This window comes from Rhincodon typus, chromosome 2, assembly GCF_021869965.1.
Source record: "Rhincodon typus isolate 14 chromosome 2, sRhiTyp1.1, whole genome shotgun sequence".
Classification (NCBI taxonomy): Eukaryota; Metazoa; Chordata; class Chondrichthyes; order Orectolobiformes; family Rhincodontidae; genus Rhincodon; species Rhincodon typus.
In genome coordinates, this window is record NC_063333.1 from 29,951,551 (window position 1) to 29,974,312 (window position 22,762).

The following is a 22,762-nucleotide window of genomic DNA, read 5'->3' on the forward strand; positions in this document are numbered from 1 at the left end:
AGAATTCTGAGGAAGGGTCACCGGACCCGAAACGTTAACTCTGTTTTCTCCTCCACAGATGCTGCCAGACCTGCTAAGCTTTTCCAGCAACTTTGTTTTTGTTCCTGATTTACAGCATCCGCAGTTCTTTTGGTTTTTATTTAATAATTGTTTCAACAAGTGTATGGAAATTATTGCACCAGATCTGACCAATATAGGCTGTTATTTTGGTCCCTTCTGCCAAACTCTGATTCTAGATAGCTAGGCTTCATCAGTATATCCTGCATCCCAGCTTCTAGTAAGCATAATACATTAAGGATGTGCTTCCCTGTCTTGCGTACAATTTGCGTTCTAAATTAGCTTCATCTGTGCAGATTCATCCGGTCTTTAACAAAAAAACATGAAAAAAATGTGTGCAGAAAGGCAGGGATAGGGCAGATGCACTATCATTGAATTTTCCAGATCCATCAATATCTGGCCCTCCTAACAGCTGTCTTACCTTGTAAATGTCTTTGAACTCTTCTTTAACAGCAAAAAAAAGCCGGATGTCATTGTCTGCAAGCTTTTGGGCCAATTGAGAAATGGATGGATGATCCTATAAATGAAAAACATTTTGGAATTTGCATAATAACAAAGGAAAAAGAAATGCAAGATGTACGACAACATTTATATCTTTGAAATGTTGCAACATTATCATTTCAGGTCATTTCCCAACCTGCACAACATTTTTATTTCTACAATTAACTTTTGACAATAGTACCCGATTCTTGATTTCAATCCAACAATATAGGGCAGACACACCTCTAATACATCACTGGAAAGATGGCGATTTTATTTAAGTGTATTCTGGAGATATGATATGTGGCACTTAAACATGTGATATTTGACCTTGTGACATTTATTACAGAACAGTTGTCTACTGGGTAAAGGAATTACGATCACCACATTCCTGTACTGCAGTGAGACCTGATTATGTATTAGTGTGCAAGAAAAATTTCTTCAGTTATGCCTTTATCCTCTTGACTGAGAGGGAGGATTATTGAACAAATGCTAGTTTCCTTCTTCAAACCAGTTCCACAAGCATGCAGGCAATCCTACTGTAAAAACAACTGTGATGGACCAGACACTGTTTCCGAATGGCTAAAATTCTTCTGTCCTGCTAGGTCAACTCTCAAATGGTCAATGGTCCATGGTGTGTGCGCAGCTATCTGCATCTTCTAAGTGCGTGGGTTCTTTATGGGCTTACATGGTCCAGGGTCTGCCAGGATAGTCACCTTCCAGTAGAACAAGAAGGGTCTTGTAGCGTAAACAGAGCGATGTTTATGACATCTCTGCAACTATTCACAAATTACAACAATAGGCTCTACAGGCCAAAGACTGTTAGGAAGACATAGGTCTAACTCCCTCGCAATCCTAGTTTTTTTTCCCAAAGTCCTCATTACATCCTCACAGTGAGAGGTGCTCACTGCATTCAAGCAAGTATTGGTTCTTCTGAACCTTTTCAGATGTACAACAGTTAAGATGAGGTCAAAGAAATCACTTAAAATATACTTGGAAGCTCTCATTGAGGCATGGAACCATCGTCCTTAATAACCCGGAGAAGCAAGCTATATTCAATCAGAATGTCAATAACTTGGCCATTAGGAAAGGTTGTGCTTTAGTCACAGCATCTTATGAATGACTCTGAAGGGGAAAAAAAAGAAATGGAAGCAAGTCCTGCAATATGCATTGTCCTGCCTTTTGGGGCATCCATGTACTCAAAGATCTGCAGGTGGAGGATCAGCCTGTTTAATACGTGAAAACCCAAGGCAAAAACACAGGACACTGAGAAAAAGTCACCATTGAATCAAAGAAGAGACATTAATGATTTTCTATACCCAGTAATTTAATTAACTTAACTGGACTCACCACATAAACACAGTGGCTACAAGAGCTGGTCAGAGGCTAGGGATACTGCAACAAGTAACTCACCTCCTGACTCCCCAATCTACAAGGTGCAAGTCAGGAGTGTGATGGAATGTTCCTCACGTACCTGGATGTGTGCAGCTCTAACAACTCTCAAGAAGCTTGACACCATCCAGCACAAAGCAGTCCACTTGATTGGCACCACATTCACAAGCATCCAATCCCTCCACTATTGGTACTCAGAAGCAGCAGTATGTGCTATCTACAAGATGCACTGCAGAAATTCACCAAAGATCCTTATTCAGAATCTTCCAAACCCGTGACCACTTCCATCTAGAAGGACAAGGGCAGCAGATACATGGGAACACTACTAACTGCAATTCCCCCTCCAAGTCTCTCACCATCCTGACTTGGAAATATATCATCATTCTTGCACTCTTACTGTGTTAAAATACTGGAATCCACCCTCTAAAGGCATTGTGGGTTTACCTATAGCATATAGACTATAGCAATTCAAGAAGGCAGCTCACCACTACCTTCTCAAGGGCAACTAATGCTGGTCAGCCAGCAGTGTCCACACATCCCATGAACGAATAAAAGAAGGTCTTGAATATACAGAGGTGGCCTGAAGTAAAAACTACAATACTAGAAATGTATTGGAGATTAAACCCAAGTTAGTTAGAATCCTGATATATATCACTTTTTCATTCATTGTTGCTGGTCCAATATCCATAAATCTTTTTCTAACAATATTATGGAAGCACCACAAGGATTTGCAGTGGTTCACGAAAGTGTACCAGATTTCCTTTCTCAGGGCATTAACTGGTACCAATGCATGTGAGGTTACCAACATTACCACATCAAAAACACCAACAATAACACAAGTTATTAAATCACTGATCAATTCATTTGCTGTGCTGGAGTCCAATACAACTAGCAGGACTTGAATAACATCAATCCCAACTATTTTCAAACCAAGCTTTTAGAAGACAATGGAAAATATTTTGAATGGTGTAAACCCCAAAAGAAATCTGTATATATAGATTCTCAAGAAGCACGTAGAAATACTTTTCCTCTTCAAATAGATGTAACATCTATCGAATATTTTTTATGTTGAATTTATAAGTTCAAAAACAAGCTTACTTGTTGATGATTCAATGTATATACACCTTGACTATCAATATGGCATTTACCATCATTGGGCAACAAACTGCTGACTTCACCATCTCCAGCAAAGTGAAGTCCTGTATTACTGTAGTAGACAAGCATTTTTGTGACAGATCTCCAACCAATTATATCCTGTAAGAGAAAGCAGATTTAAATAAATTAAAGGTAAATCTAGACTCATTTCAAAGAATAGTTTTACTTGACAAAATAAGGAAAAGAGAAAGGATATGGAAATAAACTTGAACAGTTGATTTTAGAGATTAAGACTTTAGAGAAAAGTCTTCTGCGTACTACTTGCCTTACAATGTGATAGGAAGATGGCAATGTATCACAAATATCTGTTTAAGGTGGTTTAGTGCACTAAACTGAGATCCGATATAATTAAAAGAACGTTGTTATGATCCCAATTAATGCTATTACTGGACAAATCAGATCCCAGATAGACATCTGGTTTGATAGTTTATTTTATTTTAACGAGGTGGTCTTCCACAACCATGACATGCTGCAGATTTAGTTCTATAAACCAAACTCTACACATAAAACAATTCTAAAACTTTATAAACACCCAATAAAACACAATCCCATTAACCCCAAAAAACTCTCCTTTACAGTAGTCAGACCAGAGAGAATTCCTTTCTATCTCATATCTTTAACTGTGGCTTCATTATCCTGTCTTAAGAAATGGATGAACTCTTACAAATACTTGTCTTCATACAAATGAGCTTAGACTTTTTCAGCTTCAAAGAACTCCTTCAGCGTTTTGACCAAATACTTTCTGTCTGGAACTTTTAAACTAGATTCCTTTGAGGTGACTCTTTCTTAATAGTCCTAAACAACCTCACTTTCTCAGGGGTAATTTTTTTATGCATCCAGCTTCACCTTAAGACTTCTGCAAAACTACCAAACTGAAACCCAAAAAGCTTTTTCCTCAAACTATGAATGTTTCCCCTAAGTACCCCTAAATTCTAAAACCTTCAGGCTGAAAGCCTAAGCACTACACAATATTTGTGCAGCTAACCTTTATCAGTTTTACTGTTGTTTATTTCTAAGCATAATTCCTGTAACATTCCTGCTCAAGTAAACTGCCAAAGATTTGACAGCCTCAGGATTGAGGCCAAGTAAGGTCAAAATCCAACAAGAGTAATTCCCACACGAGGCACAGCTGGTGCACACTACAGATGTTGGATCAGGAGGTCACATTAAGATCTGGATTCAACCATCACTGTTTCAAAACTTCAGTTGAAGATAAGGAGTGTGAGAAAACACACACTCATCACCTTCCTCAGCTTCTTGGGAACATTCCTAAAGGCAGCTGCCACCCAACACCTGCAACACAGCCTCAAGCACATTAGTTCTTTCAAATCAACATACATTAAGTGACAGCTCGTTTCAAATGTCAGAACAAATCCTTATGCAGCTTCAATAAAATGATTGCCAACTTACTCTCCTGTTGAATATCAAAACGAATGAGACAATAGCTTATAAAATATCATTTCCCAGAATGACATCCCCAATAATCTGATTCAGTGCTATTAGTGCAAAAGCTTTTCTAACAATATAGAAAATCTGAATGTTTATTTTTGACTCATTTCATCTGGTGTTAACAACATCAAAATGAGTCCTGTTAAGACCAGAGATGTGACCAGCCATATTTTAAATGGATGCTACACTTAGTAGTCCAACCTGATTCAGACAATAGACTCATTTTATCATATGATCTATGATCTACATTGAAGCCCAGTGGCTATTTTTTGCATTTGTTTCATCATTCATAGTCAAGGATGACCACAACATCATACAGAATTCATTGAGTTAAGTTTCAGATGTGACGTGTTCAAAAATAGCTAACCAGTCCAATTTGACAACAGAGTGATATGTTGTACTTTGGACACACATTCTTTGTGCAGAAGAGGTTCTGGCAGCTCTGGAATTGTGAAGCTAATGTTTCCTGCTGGCCGGTGGGAATCTGTACTGATCTTAAGAGGTAGCACCTTTGCTGATGAGACTGCAACATACAGAAGAATCTTGTGCAAGATTTTGCAAATGCAACAGGGGAGATGTTCAAACACTTCAGTGAAACCTACAAGATGCCCCTGAAGTGTTTTTTTGAGTTCTTTGCCTTCAATGAGCTCACCGTAGGGGCGCTTTTCGGCAAATACTCACCAGTTATCTGGCAACATGTGCTGATCTCTCCTGTAGAAAATCAGGGACTGAGGCACGTCAGGAGCATCTTTCAGCCATAAATTGGCTGAAGCCCTGTCTAGCGCAAGCTTCAAGCAGCTCCAACTGTCATTGTTACAAAGGCATCATATTTCATAAAATTATGGACTTGAATTTGAAGAATTGTGGATGCCTGGTTTATGCTTTTGAAAGAAATCAATGAAAATATGTTGGAGAATAATAATTTATTAAGATGTTTCTTGATATATTATTCTTGGAGAATAATAATTTATTAAGATGATTCTTGATATATTATTCCTGGAGAATAATAATTTATTAAGATGTTTCTTGATAATCACAAGCCTTATGATAACTGCTTGTTTACTGGAGATCCCTCATCTGTTAGGTTGCAGGGTTCGCTTTGGATATTGTTTGGACTAGTTGATGACCAGCCTGCTACCTAACTGAGCTCTCCTGTTTCTGGAAAACAGCCCTTGTGGCTCCATGGTACTTAACTCACTGATCTAAATGCTCTTGCATGAGAAGTCTCTGAAAGAATGACATTTGATGCAAGATAGCCAGCATTTCCAATATTCTGCAACACTGATTGCCATCTTAGATAGGAGCTGGTGGGACCAATGTCACAGGCAATGGAGCAAAAGGAGTCCTATCAAGATCAGCTTAAGATCTTTCCATGGGCAGACTTAGATAATTCTAATTCTGCCATTCCAAGAATCTCCCCTTAAGGAATTGTAGCCCTGCTAAAAGCAAAGAACTGCAGATGTTGGAAATCTGAAACAAGAACAGAAATTGCTGGAGAAACTCAGTAGGTCTGGCAGCATCTGTGGAGAGAAAGCAGAGTCAACCCAGGTTCAGTGACCCTTCTTCAGAACTTCTGAAATATTAACTCTGCTTTCTGTCCACAGATGCTGCTAGAGCTGCTGAGTTTCTCCAGCAATTTCTGTTCTTGTTCCTGTAACTTTGCTGTCTGGCAAAGGTGTCATATTTTGGGAGGCCTTGGGCCATAGGGGCTGCACTGGGATTCTGCAGTTTGCATACATGATGTTAGTAATGACATCCCCTCAAATTCATGGACACGCATTCGCCATGGGCAAGAAATGGTCAGCTAGCGAAAATCACAGATATAGGCTGGCATCTTTACCCAGGCAGCCAGCATGGTCCCCTGGTGCAGGCAGACAGCTAACACACACCCACCCCCACCCACCTTACAGACAGTTAGTGGGCACATTGCACAATGACAGGAGATCAGATGGCATACCCTCTAGGCACAGGTAGTCAGCATCAACCCCCACAGGTTATGAGATGTCAGTGGGTGTATGCTGTGTGCATGGGAGATCAAACAGTGTGATTTGTGTAGCCCACAAGTGAAATCCAGCCCCTTTGTGCAGCAAAAATCTGAACTGTACATAAACCTCTTCCACATCTAAGCTCAGGTTCAGTTACATTGTCAACAAATTTGCAATTGAATGTTGGGCATCTCTCAGTGAGCCAGACTTATTGACTCCTATCAGCATGTTAAGTTAATTAACCTTGCTAATTTGCCTTTTTCAGCTGCATAGTTAATGATATTACAGATCCAATTGTTTGGTACATTTCTGATGTTACTATCACTATGTTATTGCAGTTATTTCTCTTCTGCCTATTTACGACAATAAGGGAGTTTGCACAGTTTTTCTCAGTTTTGTCTTAAGGTTTGGGTGTCACCACCAAGGCCAGTATTTTTGCTCATCCCCAGTTGTCCTTCAGTTCAGTGCCTTGCTAGACTAGGTCAGTGTGCGGTTACAGTGCTGTGGGTTTGGAGTCACATGAAGGGCAGACAGGGGAAAGACAACAGATGTCCTTCCCTAAAGGTCTTCATGAGCCAAATGGATTTTAATGACAAGGGGGACGAATTGGTCTCATTGTCATTAAATAGTCATCAGTCATTTAATAGTCAGAGACCCAGGTAACGTTCTGGGATTCTGGTTTCAAATCTAACCATGACAGATGGTGAAGTTCTTATCTAATAAAAATCTGGAGTCAACAGTCTAATGATGACTGTAAAACTATTGCCAATTGTGATGGAAAACCCATCTGATTCAGGAAACTGTCATCCTTACCTGGTCTGGCCCATATGTGACTCTAGGCCCACAGCAATGTGGTTGACTGTTAACTGCCTTCTGTGCAATTACTGCAGGCCTAGACAGCAATGTCCACATCCCAAAAATGAATATTAAAAAAAACAACCATTGACAGTTCCAGGGTCACTGTTGCAGCTTTCAAATTGCTTCAGCCTCAAACTTTTTAGTCCAGTGGCATTCCCCATAATGAGTGATTTGACTGATAAGTCCTACTTTAGAGCATATCACTGGTTTCAGTCTGTGATTAAAGTCATAGACTGTGCTCTCATGATTTCCAAATCGCAATTTCAGCTTCTGGCTGAAACACACATCACAGAAATGCCGACATTTAGTCCGAGACCGGGCTGGTGTGGGGGGCGAGTCCGAGACTGGGCCGGTGTGGGGGGTGAGTCTCAGTCCAGGCCAGAGTGGGGGGTGAGTCCGAGACCGGGCCGGTGTCGGGGGTGAGTCTCAGTCCGGGCCGGTGTCGGGGTTGAGTCTCAGTCCGGGCCGGTGTGGGGGGGTGAGTCCGAGACCGGGCTGGTGTGGGGGGTGAGTCCTGGGGTGAGTCCTGCACCAGACGCTGGTGTGGGAGGTGTGTCCTGGAGTAAGTCCCAGACTGGAGGCTGCCATGGGGCAGGCGAGACCCTTGTGGTCTGGAAGCAATGCCTCGAGTTTTAAAGCCAAACATGGTCTGGAGGGGAGGTGCTAGCACGGACTTGGTGAAAAGGACTGTAATTTGAGTACTTTAAAAAATTGTTTTAATCTTATGCTGGACTTTGAGTAATTCAAGTACTTTTTAAAAACTTTGTATTCCCATGCTAGACTATTTATTATTCTTTCAATTCTGTAACAGATGTTTAAGTATCTGTGCCTAGGTATTCTGTACCTAAAGATGACATCATAAGCAGCGACATTACAAACTCTTCACCGCTCTCATTCAAGTGCACAAGACAATAAATTCTAATTCTAATATTCAAATATTGAAGTGTTTGTATTCACCCCACAGACTGCAGCCTGCATTATTGCGTCAACTGCATCTCCTGAAGAATTCTGACTTGCAATGATAGTCTGGCTGTTTATCAGTGTGCTGAACATAACTCCATCAGAGGTCAGTGGTAGAATATTCTTGAAGCTGAATTGACTTCTACAGGTTTCTCCAGCTGTACAAGGAGTTTTCTGCAAGATACCAAGCCCTAAAAGAAAACACACTTACTGGTAAGGAAATATTACTTGAGCTAAGATTAGCAAAGCAGAGAAGACTAATTTGAATCGGATGTAATGAAAAATGTTGTTCAGATCATTAAGCTTGATCAGATTTACAATAAATTGAGGGCTATGACATGAAATTGATTATTCAAAGTCAACTATTCACAAGCTCTGTAGTCTAGTTTCATCTTATGATTTGTATGTTGTTTATTATGGCGTTTTATACAACTTCAAGGATCTGGATCATAAAAGGAAAGTTTAAAGTTTTCATTACCAATCCTGAAAGCAGAAGTTATCTCCCGCAATTTTCTGTTCAACTCAATTCCCAACCTTTTCATGTTTTCCAAGTCATCCTGCCGAGAAAGGGAGAGGTCCACCAGATAGTAAAGATCAATGGGATAGTCTTCAGCTCTCTGAAACTGCAGTGAGAAGGTTTGAGGCTTACCTGGAAAGTCACAAAAATGATTTTTAGGAAATCATAGGTATGAAATACACAAGAGCTATCTACAAGATGCAACTCACCAAGATTTCTTTGATTGCGCCTTCCAAACCCATGACCTCTAACACCTAGAAAGACAACAGCAGCAGATGCATGGGAACACTTCACACTGCAAGTTTCCTCTAAGCCACACACCATTCTAATTTTAACTATAGCACTGTTCCTTTGATGTTGCTCAGTTAAAATCCTGAAAGACCCTTTCTAACAGCACTGTGGGAATGCGTTCATTGCAAACACTTCTGAAGTTCAACAAGACCAATACCTACCCGAAGGCAATTAGGGATGGGTAATAGATACTGGCCATGTACATATCCTTTATGGAAAAAAAGAAATTTACAAGAATTTTGGTGTTGAGAGATTCCTTAATGAGAAAGTAATCAAGCAGAAATCAGCAAGTATCCTTCATTAGTTACACTCTAGTCTCTTAATCAAATAATTATGAATTCAAGCTCCAGTCTAGAATTGAGCCAATAATTTATGCTAACTCTGAAGTGAAATACGGCAGGAATGCTGTATTTTTGGAGGTGCCAGCACTGAGTTTGTAAAAGAGATTAAAGATCTATTTGAATAACAGTGGGGCCATGGGTAGGATTGTTCTCTACAATACCATCCAAAACCTCATGGATTGCAGTTCAGGACAATGGACAATGCAAGTAGGTGGCTATCACCAGTTATCATCTTCAATACAACACCTCAGGGCAGCACGGTGGCTCAGTGATTAGCACTGCTGCCTCAGAGTGCCAGGGACCCGGGTTCGATTCGACCCTCGGGCGACTATCTGCGTGGAGTTTGCACATGCTCCCTGTGTCTGCGTGTGTTTCCTCCAGGTGCTCCGGTTTCCTCCCATAGTCCAAAGATATGTACGCTCGGTGGATTGGCCATGCTAAATTGCCCACAGTGTTCAGGGATGTTTATAGGTTAGGTGGATTAGATATGGGAAATCTGGGGTAGAATCTGGGTGGGATGCTCTTCTGAGGGGCGGTGTGGACTTGTTGGGCTGAATGGCCTGTTTCCACACTGTAGGGATTCTATGATCTATGACCCCACCTGCCATCAGGATAGACAGGTTCTGCAAACAGCAGTTATCCCACTGGGCTTATGTGCCTAGAGGAATTCCCAGAGTCATTGTGAAGAAGGTAGTGGTAAACATAAGAAATGGTACCAAAAGACCCTCTCTTCACCAGAGTGAAGGAATTGCAAGGATTCTAGTGGCTTCCTATCCCTCAGTTTACCTTCTTGTATAGGCCTTGTGCCAATTGAAGGTTACTAATGTTATGGAGCAGAACAAAACCCCTCAAAATGTGTTTAGAAAATAGCCTGGACCCCAACTTTTTCTTACTTTTAAAGGCAAGTGTAAGGCAATGTGTTCCAGATGCAATTCAACTGGTCAAACTGCCAGGCTTGAAGCAAAACACACTTTATTCTTACACTATAGCTAAAATATGGACAAAATAGAATTTTAAAAAGCTCAACTGTAACTATCAAAATATTTAACAAGAATATATACATATGTTAACTACCACAGATTAGCTGTTCCAATATAGTAACATCCCATAAACACACTCTTGGCAAAGGCAAATTCAATAAAATATATGTCTCACATGCAATGTTTCTTTTGTCTGGGAGGAAAGAAGGTCAAGAGAAAATTCTGACAGAAAGAGACAGAGAGAAAACTCAAGCATTTTGCTGTAGCTACTGAAAGCTAAACTAAAATCCTTGATCCTACCCTTTAAAAAAATCTCCAAAGCTTCACAAGCTGTTTACTTTATTGGCTGGGAACAGACCACATGTTACCTCTGTCTCAACCTCTCTTCATTAAAGAAGGACAAAATAGACTCCTTAAAGCCATAGTATCATCACACAAAGAATTAAAAAGTGTTTCCACTTTTTGCACTGTCTGGTTGTCTTCCCTCGGTATTCTCAGATAGGTAAGGGCAGCCTCCTCTTGGTGGAAGGAAACTGCTGAAAACCCATTGTATGGTGTTAAGGTTTCAAAGAACAAAGAACAATACAGCACAGGAACAGGCCCTTCAGCCCTCTAAGCCTGTGCTGACACACTTTCCCCTTCCGTACTAAAAGTGTCTTCACTTATAGGATCCATATCCCTCTATTCCCTTCCTATTCATGTATTCGTCCAGCTGCTTTTTGAATGCTGCTATTGTGTCTGCTTCCACCACCACCTCCGGCAGTGCGTTCCAGGCACTCACCACACTTTGTGTGAAAATGTGCCTCGCACATCTCTTTTGAACTTCTCCCCTCGCACCTTGAACCTGTGTCCCCTAGTAATTGGGGAATGCAAAAAACCAGCAATGCTGAAGTCATCATTGTTTTACTCTAATAACTGACTTGAATTTACCTTGCCAGTCTATATATTAGGAACTCCAATCCATTTCATGTCTTCAACAACTTTGGAATAGGGAAAAATGGGGCTGGCGTTCCAAATTTAAAATGTATTGCCATTCTTTCAGACCATCTCTTTAACTCAGAGTAAAATGGAGCAATGAAAGGGTCATGTACCCTGTTCTGATACCTGCCCAACAGGGTTGGTTTTTAAAGGTTGAAATGGGAAGAAGAGATTATTTTAGTGGAAACAAGGTGCAAAATATTCACACCTGTACACAATGGTAAGAGCAATAACTATGCAAGATTTTAATATTCGTAAATTGGTGAATCAAGTTGGCAAAAAATAGCCTGGAAGATGAATTCACAGACTGTGTCATAGATCAATCCATTCTGAAACCACAGTTTACTTTAGATCTGGTAATGTTTAACAAGCCAGGACTGATTAACGGCCTCAGAATAAAGGATCATCCCAGTGAAAATGATCATAACATTATAGAATTTGAATTTCAGTTAGATGGTAAGAAACATGAGTCTGAAACTAGTGCCTCAAACATAAATAAAGGCAAAGACATGGGTTTGAAGTTATAATTAGCATGGAATGAGCATTAATTAATTGCTAGAAAACAAAGAGTTGGAAAAATGGATTATTTTCAAATTATCAAACTGTAACTAGAGGAGTGTGTAGGAATAGTTGCTGGGTTTCAATTAACTATGATGCATATTCATGACTTGGATGAAGGGATAGACTTTATTGTATCATCAGAATATTTTAGTACAAAGTCGAAAACCAAGCTGTGAAAGTTAGCCTGGAGATTCCTCTAGCCAAAGGTAGGCCAAACATCAGCTTTGTTTTTGTCCCTATGTTGTTGTCTGTTTGATCAAAATGCAAGATCTCACCCATGATCTTTGTGGTGAACAGTAGTGGCTGGGTGATTGTATCTCTATTTGATTCTTGCAGACTGACCTGTCTGTCAGAGATTACTTAAGAAAACCTACGACCCAATTCTATGAAGGCTTCCCTCACACTTCTTGAGTAGAAGAAGCTACACTGAATTTTGGCTTCAACAAATGAAGGATGCAGATTCAGAAAAACAGCAAGATATCAAATTGATAACTGATAATGATAACAAGTTGCAATGAAGCATTGGGTGAAGCATTAGCTCCCCTTGAGTACTGGTGAAAGAGAGAGACAAGAAAGTGAGTTAACTCAGGCACTCCCTTACTGCCTGAGGAAGGGCACATTGAAGGGCAGAGGTAAAGTGAAAGATCACCTTTCAGGTTGAAGCTTTTCATCATGGTTGTGAAAGAGTGGCAGCAATGTACTATTTGATCCTCAGGCAGATCTGAACTTATAAGAAGATAGGAGAGGATAAAGATATATTTTTTAAAAACAGTGAGCATGCCAGTAGCTTTATAATTGTTAGAATGATGACATAAAGACAACTGGTAAACAATGCTGAAATTATCCTGCTTAGAATGACAGAGGTTGCCACAAAATCACTGCCAATCTTGCACTTAGGTATTGAATCCACTAGATTTTATTAGCATCTTTGAGAGCACATCATTTGCATGGAGCAGGTGGGCAAAGCACTAGCTCGGATATGTATTTGGCATCTACCTGACCCAGGTACCCCATTGGCCCATTCCCTCACAACTGTCACTACTCTATTCCTGGCAGTCTAGGGGTAGATCACCTGAGTCCTTGTGGAGCACACCTCATCCTTCTGGTCGTAGAGTCATAGTGTCCTACAGCATGGAGATAAGCCCTTCGGCCTAAACCGGTTCGTGCCGACCAAAATGTCCATCCACAGTAACCCCATTTCCCTGCACTTGGCACATATCATTCTACACATTTCCTATCCATGTATTCATCTAAATGTCTTTTAAATGTTGTTAATGTACCTACCTCAACCATTTCCACTGGCAGCTCATTCCAAATGTGTACCACCCTCTGTGTAAAAAGCTGCCCCACAGGTTCCCATGTATTCTTTCCCCTCTTACCTTAAACTGATACTCTCTAGATCTTGATTCCCTAACCCTGGGAAAAAGACTGAGTGCATTCACCCTATCCATGCCTCTCATGATCTTAAATACTTCTATAAGATCCCCCCTCAGTCTCCTATGCTCTAAAGAAAAAAGTCCTAGCTTGTCCAACCTCTCCCTCTAACTCAGTCGCTTAAGTCCTAGCAACATCCTTGTAAATTTCTTCTGCACTCTTTCTAGCTTAATAACATCCTTCCTGTAGCAATGTGACCAAAACTGAACACACTACTCCAAGCGCGGCTTCACCAATACCATAACTTCCCAACTTCTACACTCAGTACCCTGACTGATCAAGGCTAGTGTGCCAAAAGCCTTCTTCACTGCCCTGTCTACGTATGACTCCACTTTCAGAGAACCAAGGTCCCTCTCTTCCACTGCACTCGTTAAGGCCTTACCATTCACCATGAAACCTTTTCTGATGAAGGGTCTAGGCCCGAAATGTCAGCCTTTCTGCTCCTATGATGCTGCTTGGCCTGCTGTGTTCATCCAGCCCTGTACCTTGTTGTCTCGGATTCTCCAGCATCTGCAGTTCCTACTAACCATGAAACTCCTGCCTGGATTTGATTTTCTAAAATGCAACACCTCACACTTATCTATATTAAACTCCATTTGCCATTTCTCAGCCTACTTCCCCAGCTGATCAAGATTCTGCTGCAATTTCTGATAACCTGCCTCACTGCCTAAATTAGTGTCATCCGCAAACTTACTAATCATGCCTTGTACATTCTCATCTAAATCATCGATATAGATAACAAACAGCAATGGGCCCAGTACCAACCCCTGAGGCACACCACTAGTCACAGGCCTTTAGTCAGACAAGCATCCTTCCACTGTTACTTTCTGCTTCCTACCATCAAGCCAACTGTGTATCCAATTTGCCACCTCTCCCTGGATTCCATGCGATCTAACCTTCCAGAGCAGCCTACCATGTGTGCAGAAGACACTGAAAGTCTGCAGAGGGATATAGATAGTCTAAGTGAGTGGGCAAAGGTCTGGCAGATGGAGTACAATGTTGATAAGTGTGAGGTCATCCATTTTGGTAGGAATAACAGCAAAATGGACTACGTTTTAAATGGTGAAAAATTGCAGCACGTTGCTGTGCAGAGGGACTTGAGTGTCCTTGTGCATGAATCGCTAAAAGTAGGTTTGCAGGTGCAGCAGGTAATTAAAAAGGCAAATGGAATTTTGTCTGCCATTGCTAGAGGGATGGAGTTTAAAAACAGGGAGGCTATGCTGCAGCTGTATAGGGTCCTGGTGAGGCCACACCTGGAGTACTGTGTGCAGTTTTGGTCTCCTTACTTGAGAAGAGATATACTAGCACTGGAGGGGGTGCAGAGGAGATTTACTCGGTTGATTCCAGAGTTGAGAGGGTTGGATTATGAGGAGAGACTGAGTAGACTGGGATTATACTCATTGGAATTCAGAAGAATGAGGGGAGATCTTATAGAAACATATAAGATTATGAAGGGAATAGATAAGGTGGAGGCAGGGAGGTTGTTTCCGCTAGCAGGTGAAACTAGGACTAGAGGGCATCGCCTCAAAATAAAGGGAAGCAGATGTAGGACTGAGGTCAGGAGGAACTTCTTCACCCAAAGGGTTGTGAATCTGTGGAATTCCCTGCCCAGTGAAGCAGTTGAAGCTACCTCACTGAATGTTTTTAAGGCAAGGCTAGATAAATTTTTGAACAGTAAAGGAATTAAGGGTTATGGTGAGTGGGCGGGTAAGTGGAGCTGAGTCTCAAAAAGATCAGCCATGATCTTATTAAATGGCGGGGCAGGCTCGAGGGGCCAGATGGCCTACTCCTGCTCCTAGTTCTTATGTTCTTGTGTTATGTTCTTATGTGGAACCTTATCAAAGGCCTTACTGAAATCCATATAGACTTCATCTACTGTCCTGCCCTCATCAACCTTCCTGGTCACTTCAAAGAACTCTAACAAATTTGTGATGCATGATCTCCCATGCACAAAGCCATGCTGACTACTCCGAATCAAACCTTGTCTTTCTAAATGCATGTATATCTTATCCCTCAGAATCTTCCTGAGTAACATACCTACCACAGATGTTAAGCTTATATTTCCTAGGTTTTTCTTTGCAGCCCTCTATGGGCACAACATTCACTACAGAAATTCCCACCTTTTACAAGGCACTTCAGAAACACCCAGAAATTACCAAGACCATGCCTTTACCATGGGGAGTCCAGATGACCCTGTTGACAGTGACAGCAGGAGGCTGGTAGAAAGCCTGACAAATTTCAGAAAAAAGAAAGAAATATTGGAAATCCAGAATCAGAAAACAAAATGCTAGAAATTGGCAGTTATAATGAGAAAGAGGGATCAACATTTTGAGTAGAACTTACCACAAGACTACATTTAACAGCATGATTATAAAAATAATTTTGCATATATATTTAAGATTCGGAAATGTTGATGCTGAATAGACAATGATGACTACTACATTTTGCACAACAATTTGTGAATAATTGCATTTGATCGGAAGCTTTCTCTGGGCTTTCCTGTAATTTGATGTACCTGGTCGTAATTTCACAGTAAGCTTCTGCGGTCGAATCTGTATGGCATCTTTGGAATTCCCCTTCTTCCCACTGGTCAGATTTCTATCATGAATAATTCTCACAGAACCTTTAGGATTTTCAATATGTTCCATCGGACATCCTCTTCTTTTTAATGATTCAATATTATCACAACGTGTCATTGGTAATTCCCCACTCCGCAAGAATTCCTATAAAACAGGGCAGACTGAGTAAGTTCATTTGCTTCTTTAGCAGTAAAGTTATTTAGAATTTTCTATGAGGCACATTGAATTTTATTGCACAGAAGGCAGCCATTCTACCCAACAAGCATCGGTGCAGGTTTTGATTGAGAGAAGTCCAAAGTTAATCACATGATCCTGCTCTTTCCCTATAGTCATGCATCTTCCTCTAACTCAAACATTAGGGCATTTTGCTTTGAACAATGTCTCTGTCTTTCTGGTATTGTTGTGATGAGTCTATGCTTTGTTCTATATATATCTTAACCACAGGGAACACAACATACAATTGTAACTGGGTGTTGCTTAGATACTTGAATGATCTCTGCATCCAGACAGCTTGCACTGTCCTGTTTATTGGTTGGATATATCAGCACTGGGTGAATATTGTGAGTGACTAGCGCCACTTAAAGCTGGTCTGTGCCTCTTCCAGTGGAGGTGCGTTGTGGTTGCAGCAGGTACCGGGAGTTGTAATACTACAGAATCTAATCTGGGAAAGCACACAACTGGAAAAAGTGAATTCCAAAAGGTTTTTCGAATCTGCATTGGTGGCCTTGTCAGAGGAGGTAAAAGCAGAGATATCCTGAATCCACAGGACAGCAAGAGGCCTCCAGAAGGATGGTCAATAGGCAATTGAAACTATTAACTGTGAATGTCAAGTCATAAGAACCTGGATGTATTGCTGCAAGACATTTTATGTCCTCCCAAGAGTAGTCACCAACAGTGAATAAATCCTCAAATGCCATATCCTATCAATTGCACTACTATCTTCAGCACTGTTCAAACCACCAGACCCCTACCTATGAATTAGATCTCATTAATATGCTTCACCTCATCCTCACACACTTAGCACTGCTTCAAGCTTCTCACAGGCTGGAATCAGATGTAATGGTACTACGGTTGAGTAAAGGTAACGACAAAGACATGAGGGAGGAGCTGGCCAGGGTTGGTCAGAAGGGGTGGAGCAGCAACGGCGGGTAGTTCAGAGGCACAGCAGAAATTCATACCAACAAAGAAGAAGCATATTAAGACGAAGACGAGGCAACCAGGGCCAAGAAGCAAAGTAAGGAATCGCATAAATGGAAAAGAAAAAGCATACAATATGGTGAAGATCAGTGGAAAGCCAGATAAATCGGAAGCCTTTAAAAACAGTAAACAACAAAAAAGCAATAAAGGGGAAGAAGATGAAATATGAGGGCAAGCCAGCTGCTTATGTAGTAATATAATATTGCAAGAGCATTTTCTTTGTTATATAAAATGGAAGGGAGAGGAAAGAATGGACACTGGCCACTGGAAAGTAAGGTTGGAGAAGTAGTAGTGGGGAGCAAAGAAATGATGGAGGAACTGAAAAGGTTCTTTGCATCTTTCTTTATGGTAGAAGACACCAGTAAGATACAGAACTTCATAGAACATAGAACTGTATAGCACAGGAACAGTTCTTTTGGCCCACGATGTTGTGCCAAACACCAAATTAAACTAATCCCTTCTGTCTGCCATTGGTCCATATCTCTCCATTCCTTGCATATTCATACACTTATCTAAAAGTCTCTTAAATGCCCCTAGCGTGTCCACCTCCACCACTACCCTGGCAGCGCATTCCAGACTCCTACCATTCTCTATGTAAAAAACATGTTGCTCACATCCCCTATGAACTTTCCCCTCTCACCTTAAATACATGCCCCTTAGTTTCAACACTGGGAAAAAGATTTTGACCGTCAACCCTATCTGTACATCTCAATCTTATAGACTTCTATCAAGGCTCCCCTCAGCCTCTGCCGCTCCAGGGAAAACAACTTGAGTTTTTCTAGCCTCTCATCATAGTTCATAGCCTCTAATCCAGGCAGCATCCTGGTAAACCTCTTCTGCACTCTCTCCAAAGCCTCCACATCCTTTCTGTAGTGGGATGACCAGGATTGAATGCAGTACTCTAAGCTGGGGATAGGATTTACGTGCATTTGGAAATAATGGACTAATTAGGGACAGTCAGCATGGTTTTGTGCAGGGCAGGTCATGGCTTACTAACTTGATTGAATTTTTTGAGGAGGTGATAAAGGCGTTTGATGATGGTAGAGTAATGGCTGTTGTCTACAAGGCTTTAGTAAGGCTTTCAACATGGTTCCTCATAGTAGGATCATCCAGAAGATTACGATGCACAAGATCCACGGTGACTTGGCTGTGTGGATTCAGAATTGGCTTGCCAGTAGAAGACAGAGGGTAGTGGGGGAAGGTTGTTATTCAGGCTGGAGGTCTGTGACTAGTGGTGTTCCACAGGGATCCGTTGTGGGACCTCTGCTGTTTGTGATACATATGTATAAATGACTTGGATGAAAATGTAGATGGGTGGGTTAGTATCTTTGTAGACAAGGTACAAAGATCGGTGGAGTTGTGGATAGTGTGGAAGGTTGTCAAAGGATATAGTGGGATATAGATCAGTTGCAGATATGAGCAGAGAAATGGCAGATGGAGTTTAATCTGGGTAAGTGTGAGGAGCTGCACTTTGGGAAATCAAATGTTAAGGAAAAGTGTATAGTTAATTGCAGGACCCTGAATAGCAATGATGTACAGAGGGATGTTGGGGTTCGTCCATAGCTCCCTGAAAGTGGCCATGCAAGTAGATAGGGTGGTAAAGAAGGCATATGGCATGCTTGCCTTTATTGGTTGGGGAACTGAATACAACAGTCAGGATGTCACGTTGCAGCTTTATTAACTTCAAGGGACTCAGGGAGCAAAGGTGAGTATAATAGCCCTCACTAAAACTGTTGAAGACAAATGTAGGTCCCTTGCAGTTATAATCAGGTGAATTTATTATGGACAACAAAGAGATGGCAGAGCAGTTGAACAAATACTTTGGATCTGTCTTCACTAAGGAGGACACAAATAATCTTCAGGAAATGCTAGGGGACAGAGGGTCAAGCATGAAAGGGGAACTGAAGGAAATCCTTACTAGTCAGGAAATGATATTGGGGAAATTGATGGGATTAAAAATCAATGAGTCCCCAGGGTCTGATGTTCTGCATCCCAGAACACTTAAGCAAGTGGCCTTAGAAATAACAGGTGCACTGGTGATAATTTTCCAGCATTCTGTACACTCTGGAGGAGTTCCAATGGACTGGAGGGTAACTAATGTAACTTTGAAAAAGGAGGGAGAAAGAAAATGGGGAATTATAGGCCGATTAGTCTGACATCAGTATTGGGGAAAATGCTGGAATCAATCATTAAGGATGTAATAACGGAGCATTTGGAAAGCGGTGACAGAATTGGTCCTAGCCAGCATGGGTTCATTAAAGGGAAATCATGCTTGACAAATCTTCTGGAATTTTTTGAGGATGTGACCAGTAGAGTGGACAAGGGTGAATCAGTAAATGCTGTGTATCTGAACTTACAAAAGGTTTTTGAAAAGGTTCCACACAAGAGATTAGTAAAGAAAATTAAAGCTCATGGTATCGGAGGTAATGTATTGACATGGATAAAGAACTGATTGTCAGAAAGGAAGCAGAGAGTTGGAATAAACATGTTCTTTTCAGAGTGGCAGGCAATGACAAGTGAGGTGCCGCATGGTTCAGTGCTGGGACCTCAGCTGTTCACAATACACATCAATGATTTGGACGAAGGAATTGAATGCAATATCTCCAAATTTGCAAATGACACTAAGCCAGGTGACAGTGTATGCAGTGTGGAGGATGCTAAGAGGCTGCAGGGTGACTTGGACAGACCGGCTGAGTGGGCGAATACTTGGCAATTGTCATAAAATATGGATAAATGTGAGGTTATTCACTTTGGTTGCAAAAACAGGAAGGCAGATTATTATCTGAATGGTAGCAATTTAGGAAAAGCTGAAGGGCAGTGAGACCTAGGTGTCATGGTGGAACAGTCACAGAAGGTTGGCATGCAGGCGCAGCAGGTGGTGAGGAAAGCTAATGGCATGCTGGCCGTCCTAGTGAGAGGACTTGAGTATCAGAGTAAGGATGTCTTGCTGCAGTTATACAGGGCCTTAGTGAGGCCACACCTTGAACATTATGTGCTGTTTTGGCCTTATAGTCTGAGGTAGACATTCTTGCTATTGAGGGAATCCAGCAAAGATTCACCAGACTGATTCCTGGGATGGTAGAACTGACATAAGAGGAAAGGCTAGGCTTGTACTCACTGGAATTTAGCAGAATGGGGGTGGGGGCTGGTATCTCATAAAAACATATAAAATCCTAATGGGACTGGATAGGCTACATGTGGGAAGAATGTTCCCAATGTTGGGGAAGTCCAGAACTAGGGATCACAGTCTAAGAATAAGGGGTAAGCCATTCAGGACTGAGATGAGGAGGGATTTCTTCACTCAGAGAGTTGTTACCTGTAGAATTGTCTCCTGCAGGAAGCTGTTGGGACCAGTTCATTAGACATAATCAAGAGGGAGCTGGATGTGGCCCTTGTGGCTAAAGGGATCAAGGGATATGGGCAGACGGCAGGAATGGGATACTGAGATTGCACGATCAGCCATGATCATATTGAATGGTGGTACAGGCTCAACGGGCCGAATGGCCTTCTCCTGTACCTACTTTCTATGTTTCTATGTTTCTAAGGAGAAGTTGCTGGGGAGCTGAACGTCTAAAGGTGGATGAATCACCCAGACCAAACGGACAACAACCCGGAGTTCCGAACGAGATAGCTGAGGAGATTGTGGAGGCATCAGTGGCAATGTTTCAGGGATCACTGGAGTCAGGGAGGGTCCCAGAGAACTGGAAAATAGCTAATGTAACGCAGCTGTTTAAGAAGGGAAGGACACAGAAGACAGGAAACTATAGGCTGGTTAGCCTGACCTCGGTCGTTGGTAAGATTATAGAGTGCATTATTAATGATGTGTGCTTGGAAGTGTGCAGTAAAATAGGGCTGAGTCAGCATGGCTTCATCACAGGGAAGTAATGCTTGATGAATCTGTCAGAATTCTTTGTGGAGGTATTGAGCAAGTTAAACAAAGGAGAGCCGGTTGACACGATCTATTTGCATTTTGACTATTTAGTAATCTTGGGATGCGCTTGGTGTCTTCTACTGTGCAGATCAATGCAAAGTATTTATTCACCTTTTCTGCCATTTCCTGGATCCACATTATTATTTCCCCAGCCTCATTCTCTAAAAGACCTGTATTCATTTTGGCTTTTCTCTTCCTTTTTAAATATTTAAAGAATTTCTTGCTCCCTGTCTTGCTATTACTTGGAAGTTTCCCTCAAAGTTTATTTTCTCCTGCATTTTTTTTGGACATCATTGTTGATATTTAAAACTTTCCCAACCTTATGGCTTACTACTCATCTTTGCTACATTGCATGTTTTTTACTTAACATTCTGATGCTATTCTTAACTTCCCTGGTTAACAATAGTTGGCTTCCTGGAGACCTTCTTCATCACTTTGCACTAAGTCATGAACTATTTTCTTAAATATCTGCCATTGATCCTCAACTGCTTTTTGCCACTAAACTCCTTTGTCATTCTACTCCTACCAGCTCTGCCCTCATGCCTTTGTAATTGCCCCTATTTAAGCTTAACACAGTTGTTTCCAACCCAAGTTCTGCCCTCTCAAACTAAATGCTAAACTCTACCATGTTATGGTCACTGCTTCCAAGGGGATCTTTTACTCTGACATCCTTTATTAAGCCTGCTTCATTAAAAATCACCAGATCCAGAAAAGCTTGATACCTAGTTGGATCTGCAGCATATGTTCTAGGAAACTATTTTGAAAACACTCTCTGAATTCTTCCTTATAGTTTCCTCTGTCAATCTGACTTTTGCAATCTACATTAAGTCTAAAGCCACCTATGATGAATGTGCTGCCTTTATTACATGCCCTATGTAATGCTTGATTTTATTCTCTGTCCCTACGTAAAGCTCCTGTTAGGAATCTATAGACTACTCCTGTGAATGTCTTCTTGCCCTTATTATTTCTTACCTCCGTCCATAGTGATTCTGCATCGTCCAATCTAAGATCACGTCTTGCTAACATACTTAATCAATCTCATAACAACAATACTGTTCCCACCACCCTTTCCTTCCTGCCTATCCTTTCAAAAAGATCACATACCCCTGACTATTTAGTTCACAACTTTGATCTCTTTGTAACCAAGTCTCCGTAATGGCTATAAAAGCATACCCATTAGCCTGTATCTATGTGGTTAATTCATGTATTTTGTTCTGCATACTACACGCACTCAAGTAAACAGCCATTAATTTTGCTTTTTTCAAATATTTGTCCTGTGAGCCTATTTACTGCTATTTTTCTATGTCTATATCTTCTGTCCCTTCATGTCCCACTCTGGGTATCGTTATCCAAATTGTTTCCCTGTAAGTCTGTCATATCCACTTGCATTGTAAGCCTACATTTCCCCTTTCCCAAGCCCTCCTCAACCTCTAACTAGTTTAAAATCTTTACAGCCCTAACCAATTTGCCAGGACCCTGAACCCAACATGGTTCAAGTGAAGCCCATCCCACCAGAAGTGCCCACTGTCAACCCAGTACTGGTGCTAGAGCCCCATGAACTGAAACCCATTCCACCCACACCAATCTCTGAGCTACACATTTAACTCCTTGACTTTA

At 41.3% G+C, this 22,762-nt stretch overlaps 1 protein-coding gene across 2 annotated transcripts in view; it reads right to left on the bottom strand.

The window, feature by feature from the left end:
• The window catches only part of LOC109935770 (integrin beta-1-like), an 84,419-nt gene that overhangs the window by 44,153 nt on the left and 17,504 nt on the right, over positions 1-22,762 (bottom strand). For both annotated transcript variants that reach the window (XM_048616166.1, XM_048616172.1), the window contains 5 exons: positions 15,954-16,161; positions 8,815-8,985; positions 8,334-8,527; positions 3,028-3,183; positions 479-574 (listed from right to left, as the gene is read on the bottom strand). In XM_048616166.1, coding sequence (XP_048472123.1) covers positions 479-574; positions 3,028-3,183; positions 8,334-8,527; positions 8,815-8,985; positions 15,954-16,161 — 825 coding nt within the window. The remainder of the gene's footprint in view (positions 1-478; positions 575-3,027; positions 3,184-8,333; positions 8,528-8,814; positions 8,986-15,953; positions 16,162-22,762) is intronic.